This window comes from Microtus pennsylvanicus, chromosome 1, assembly GCF_037038515.1.
Source record: "Microtus pennsylvanicus isolate mMicPen1 chromosome 1, mMicPen1.hap1, whole genome shotgun sequence".
Taxonomy (NCBI): Eukaryota; Metazoa; Chordata; class Mammalia; order Rodentia; family Cricetidae; genus Microtus; species Microtus pennsylvanicus.
In genome coordinates this window covers 204,560,499-204,566,756 of record NC_134579.1, presented here as the reverse complement: position 1 = coordinate 204,566,756, position 6,258 = coordinate 204,560,499, and the positions used below count along the sequence as shown (strand labels likewise).

The 6,258-nt window shown below is 43.1% G+C and overlaps 1 protein-coding gene across 1 annotated transcript; it reads left to right on the top strand.

Moving 5' to 3' along the window:
* The first annotated feature begins 1,198 nt into the window (after positions 1–1,198).
* Positions 1,199–5,090, top strand: LOC142832595 (retinoic acid early-inducible protein 1-alpha-like). Its single transcript, XM_075943190.1, has 4 exons — positions 1,199–1,238; positions 1,504–1,823; positions 4,498–4,548; positions 5,061–5,090. The coding sequence occupies exons 1-4, from the start codon at positions 1,199–1,201 to the stop codon at positions 5,088–5,090; spliced, it is 441 nt and encodes a 146-aa protein (XP_075799305.1).
* The last annotated feature ends 1,168 nt before the right edge of the window (positions 5,091–6,258 follow it).

The following is a 6,258-nucleotide window of genomic DNA, read 5'->3' as shown; positions in this document are numbered from 1 at the left end:
AAGAGGCAGAGAGGAGAAGGAAGAAGAAACTGGTTGAAGGGGACAGGAGAGGATGTCCCCAAACCCCCAACAGCCCACCTCAGAGCAGAAGTTTTGGGATGAGAGTAGGGAAGGGGGGGAGGTTCTTATTTTTTTCATTTTTTTTTACTTTAAAAAAACATTTCTTCATTTTTTAGTATAATTACATAGAAAACGTTTTTAAAACTTCCTTTAAAAATTATAATTTTAGATTTCAGATCTGCACACACAAAGGAGAGTACATATGTCCATGCCCCTCTAGATCTTTCCTACTTGTTTGTGCAATCTGCTGAACAGAACAGCTCTAGGATATTGTGTCTTCTCTTGATGTTAATCTGGGAGACCAGGGGCCATACATGTGCTGGGGAACAACTTCCTGAGGAAGAGGAGAGAGATCAGGGCATAGAGAATGTCACAGGCAGAGATCTCTTCTTGAGAATGACTTAGGGATGTGGTTTAATGGGAGAGAATTTGAGATATGATGTTCAAAATTGCTGTGTGAAGCGGCCCAGTGGGAACATGGTGAGTACTGTGCTCACAGGTGGCAGCTCCCTTCCAATGACAAGTTGCAGCATAGTCCAGGAGGCCTTTCCTGAACTCGAGGCTCCATGTGAATTTACCACGTGTTCTATGATACCTCCTTTCCCTGTGTTCAGTAGATTTTCATTTTCAGGAACAGATACTATCTGACAGATTTAATTTCTCAACACTTGATAAAATTCACTAACAGTACTTGTGAGATGAATTCCCCCTAGTGTTATGTTGTGCATCTGAGGGGTCCTCCCACTCCAAGACAGTCAAAGATGGCACGGAAATATGGATCCAGAAGCTGAGTGATGTCTTGACTAGAGGCTTCTCTTCCTGCCTATTTACTCTTCATAGGGATTCTGAGTGTCACAGAATCTTGAGTCCTGTGGCTTTCTGCTCCCTCTTTGTTCCTCACCTACATGTTTCTCTCACAGATACACACTCTCTTAGTTGTGACATCATTGTCAATGCTCGGACCACACGTGGGCAGTCCTGCTGTGAAGGGCAGTGCTCAGTGGATGGAGAGCCTTTACTTCAATATAAGGATAACAAATTCACACCTTTGGGTGACCTGGGAAATGCAGCCAATGGAACTAAAGTGTTGAAAGATATGAGACAAAGATTGGAATACTTGAGACAAGAGCTCAGAAAGATGTTGGCTAACTCCAAACAAGAGATTACCAAGATCGGTGGTAAGTGTGGGATCGAGTACTGGGGCAGAGACAGGTGGCAAGAGAGAGGAAGGGGAGAGCACATGTGGGAATGGGATGGTGAGTGTGTCTGTGTGAGGGAGCTGAGCATTGGTCCAACTTTGGAAGCATGTGGTACCCAGTGGGTAACAAAGGACAAGTCATATGGAGATGACCCTGGCTCATAAGCCAGTGGGAAAATCTTGACCTATGGAGAAGTGATGGATCTATGAGAGTGAAGCATGATGCTATTGTGTGTGGTTCACAGGTCAGCCCACTTTACAGGCCACCATGCTTTCTCAGTACGAACACGGACAAATTGTTGGTGCCTCCTGGAGGTTTAACATCAGTGGAAAGTACTGCTTCATCTTCAACACAATGAATATGAATTGGATACTGATTGGTCGTGAAGCTGGTGTTATCATGAATACATGGAAGGATCATGAACAATTCATAAAAGATCTCAAGATAATCTCCACAGCAGACTGCAGGCAATGGCTCAATGAACTCTTAAAGTACCAGAAGGAAAAGCCAAGTAGGTATTACCAAGATTATCAGGGGCCAACTCCATCACATTTGATAGACTGGGTGAAAGATTTCCTGGCTGTCTTCCTGTCTGAGATTCAGTGATGACCACAAGGATTCCTCTTCCTCATCTCATGCCCCTGTATTTCTCATTTCGCACTAACTATTGGCCCAGATACTACATTGCCTGCTACTAGGCCTTAAGTCAGCATGCATCACTATAAACTTACATCTTTTTGTGTATCACACATAATAAAAACCAAAAGACAGATATTGGGGTTAAAGCTAAAGATCAAAAAAAGCAAAGCAGCCAAGACACTAGAAAGATCTTACCTCTATCAAGACTCAGACACACAAGGACCCTCCTGCAATGCTCTCCACCAACCTCAGACTCCATACTCCCGTCAGTTCCTGTCTCTTCTTTGTATTCCTCTCTCCCCACAGCCATATCATTCCTGTCTCCACCTCCTGAGTGCTAGGATTAAAGACATGTCACTTCCTGGTACTGGGACTGAAGATGTGAGCCACCACCACTTAGATCTGTTTCTGGATTGATCATGTGTAGCCCGTGGTGGCCTGAACTCACAAAGATCTGTCTGCCTCTGTCTACCAAATCCTGACATTAAAAGTGTGGCTTCCCTTTGCCTGCAGATCTTCAGGCAGCTTCATTTGTTAAAACACATATACTATACAACTACACTTTCCTTCTCACTGATAGCTGACCTTGTACCAGCTCCACATCACTGTGAAAGGCTTCACCATCTTTCTCTGGAACAATTAAACGCCACCAATTGTGCCACCATCCAGAAATTTCTATCACATTAAGTATGTCATATTGTTTAATGCTTTGATAGACATTTGCTTTCTTTGGTAAGGAAATAAACTCTGCAAGAACATTGTCCACACAGCTCCACTCCTCTATCTACTCATGAATTATGAACAGTTATTACACATGAGGCCCTCAGACTCAATGGAAAGAGAAGGTGCTGATGGAGTTATGTTTTTAGCTTATCCCAAATATTCCTGATTTTTTTTAAGGACCAACATCAAGGGCCATGGATATCACCCAACTTCCATCCATCACCCAGCTTCCATATACCATGACCACCACCCAGATTCTGTCTTCCAATCAGTTTTCCAATAAGAAAATATTTACCATCATAGCTGTAGTCAGTGCCATCATCGTCCTACTTGTCATCATTGGCATTTACAAGTATGTGAAGAGGAAATCTCATCCCCAAGGAGGTAAGGATCAAACTGGGGTCTCACTCTGGTTCTTGGTAGGGTTAGTCTGCTGAGGACATGGAACAGGTGTCCCACTGGGTATTGGGGATGTGAATACCGGTCTTCATTCTTCCATAGAAAGACCCTTACCTATTGGGTCATTCTCCCACGCCCTTAACACTGACCTGTTGACTGTCTGGTTATCAGTTCAATATACTGTCTTCTGCTCAGACAATGAGAACTGAATGTAACAAGCTTCTGAACACATCACTTGCATGCACTCCTGTCCTGGCCCCTAGAGGGACCCTTACCATGTACTCATCCCAAACACAATTGCAAAGGAGTTTTCACACAGTCAATAGGACTGCCCATATACTCTTTCTGCCTCACTTCCCTCTGTGCCACATGCAACTGAGAGGGTGCTGACCCCAAAAATGGGTCTGTCTGAGAAGAGCTTGGGTAGTCTGTACTCAAAACCCCTTCATCTGTCAGGGGTCATGGGACATTGAGGTACAAGTTAATAGGTGACTTGCAGCCTTCTCTGTTGGGGTAAAGGGGTAAATGCTTTCAGAATCTCAGTCTGGAGCTTTGAATCTCACTGCAAAACCTTTCCAGACAGAAATTTTCAGCTGCCCATGAACTGTCTTGTCAACCGCCACAAGCCACAGATTCAAGAGAAGACAATGGAGCCAAACAGAGAGTTCCCAAACCAGGCCACCAAAATGTTGTCCCAGGAGGATGAACCCAAGACATGGGAATAAAAGAATTTACTAAAACTTACATCTACATCACCCCATCTAAGAGTCAGGAATCTCATTTAAAAGGGGGAAGAAAGGATGTAAGAGAACCCTGTGTTCCAGCCATGACAGGGCTGCTGCACTGCTGAATTCTCAGCAGCTCTGAGCACTTGCATGATCCCTGCACAAGAGCAGACCTGTCAGCCTTCCCTTCATGGAGAGAGAGGGGCTCATGAGTCTCCAGAGCTCCTTAGAATTTATCTGCAGTTAATGGTGCAGGAGTGGAGGTAATATTTTATCAGTGGTGTGGCCCCTATTTAGGAATCCACATTCTTATAAGTAGCTGATCACCGAGCTTCTACAAATAACCCCAAATGGAATCATTGGATAAAATAACTTGTAAGAAAACCTCATATGAAAATAGAGGTAGTGCGGGAGAATTGTCTGTATCTGTCAATCATGTTATAAATAAACGCTGATTGGCCAGGTAGGAAATATAGGCAGGAAAAACCAGAGATACTGAACCTGACAAAGCAAACCCTGACATGGTCTGGTTTTATTTCTTTTATTTTTATCTCCTTTTATAAATTATCTAATCAATATCCTAGGGGTCTAAACACTCCATAGTGAAGGAAAGAATATGTACTTGTCAATTTATTTAATCCTGGAGTAACTGAGAGGTAGTTCTTGAGTAAACTCCATATTTTGTTGTTGTTTTAATATTATGCCCATTAGCGTTTTGCCTTCATGCATGTCCATGTACCACTGTGGCCTAGGGAGGTCAGAAGAAATCTTGGAATCCCCTGGAACTAGAGTTACAGGTGATTGTAAGCCACCATGTAGGTTCTGAGAATAGAATCTCCTAACCACTGAACCATTTTTTTGTTGGTACTTGATCTGTCCACCTAATAAGTCAAATTTGGTCTCTTTTAAAGTGGTTCACTTTTAATGTTTTTAAGTAAATTTTGATTTTATGTGCATAAGATCTTGACTGCACTATGTATGTGTATGTGTGTGCTTGGTGCCCTGTCGTGAGCCACTCCACGTTGGGCTGCCATAAGTCAGGAGCCATCTTTTAGGGGTGACTTCTGCCACAGTCCAAGTCATGGTGGATTTGTAAATTCCAGGGCAGGGATGTGAGAATTAGAAAAGTTAGGTAGGAAGAACAAAGATAAGAAATAATCACAGAGACATAGGACAGCATTGAGAGAGCCACTCAGTCTCCTGCATACTGAGTTCTGAGTCCTGAGTTCTGAGTTCAACTGTGTTCATTGTTCCATACACTTTGTACCCCTGGGCCAGCCACTTTCACACTCCTGTTCATCTCTTTTGTCTTTAGCTCATAAAATGCAGCCCACATATGGGCTAGCTAACCGTCTATCTATATTTAGGATTTTTGTATTCTATTAGCCATGCTTCACCCTCCACCTTAAGCAGTTAGTGCATCATCATCCCTCGTCTTCCAGCTATGCTGGTGCCCTTCTCCTGGGTTCTTCTCACTGTGCTTCCCAACAGGGCCTTTCCAGCATCCACAGACAGCATGGACTCTGCATGCTTCCCCTGGAAATGTTTGCTGTTCCATCCATTTTGGCATATGCACTTCTCTGAGATTTTTGATCCTCGCTCTTTTGCTACCACATTTAACTAGTCTAGATTTTTCTTTTGTACTTTAGTGTATGCATGGTAATCCTCTGACCAGGTTCATGAAGCCATCCTTGGAGCAGTATGTCCAGGGGATCTAACATGTGTTGTTCTGGCTTCATTCTGCAACTGTGAGAAAACATTCTGAGCACAAACAACTTTATTATTATTAATATTAGTGGCATTAATAATAATAATGGGTGCATTCTTGGAAGTCAGTGTTGCTTTCCTTAAATCATCATAATTCACTGTTCCTCCTTCAGCAAAATCAGTTTCCTTTCATCATCCTTCTAACTGAATTTTTCTCAGAAATCCATGATGCATATTCTATCTGACCCATCTAAAGTGCCCAGTCTGTGACCCTTAGCACAGTCACACAGCTAGTTCTTGGCTCCAGAAGGCTCATGTTCATGTACAACAATTCTTCGGTGAGTTATACTGAGTGAGACAGAATCTCAGCCATTAAAGAACAAATTCAAGCTTTAAGAATGGGAGAAAGAGGAAAGTAGAGTTGGGGAAAGTGTAGAGAGAGAAGAAACAGGTGGTAGAAGAGGCAGGGAGGAGAAGGAAGAGGAAGATGACAGGAAAGGATGTCCCCAAACATGCAGCAGTCTACCTCTGAATTCAAAAGTCACAAAATAATCCCACACCACTTCAGAATTATGAATAATAAAAGGTTATTTATTTAAGGGAAAACTTAGAGATCACTGTCCTAGATAACAGTCCTCTGTGCGCACAGGAACAGAGTCTAGCAGCTGGAAGCAGGAGATGAAAGCAAGAGAGCAAGCACACATTTACAGCTGCTTTTACAGTATCAGAGACCATGCTCAAGCGGGTTGGTGTCTTAAAGGCTATTGGCTGAAGGAGCAGAATGTGCTCCCACAGCACCTCCCCCC

Coding starts and splice junctions, on each gene's coding strand:
- LOC142832595 (XM_075943190.1), top strand. CDS start 1,199: ATGTTGGCTAACTCCAAACAAGAGATTACCAAGATCGGTG. Junction 1,239..1,503: donor AGAGATTACCAAGATCGGTG/GTAAGTGTGGGA, acceptor TGTGGTTCACAG/GTCAGCCCACTTTACAGGCC. Junction 4,549..5,060: donor AACTAGAGTTACAGGTGATT/GTAAGCCACCAT, acceptor TTTTGTCTTTAG/CTCATAAAATGCAGCCCACA.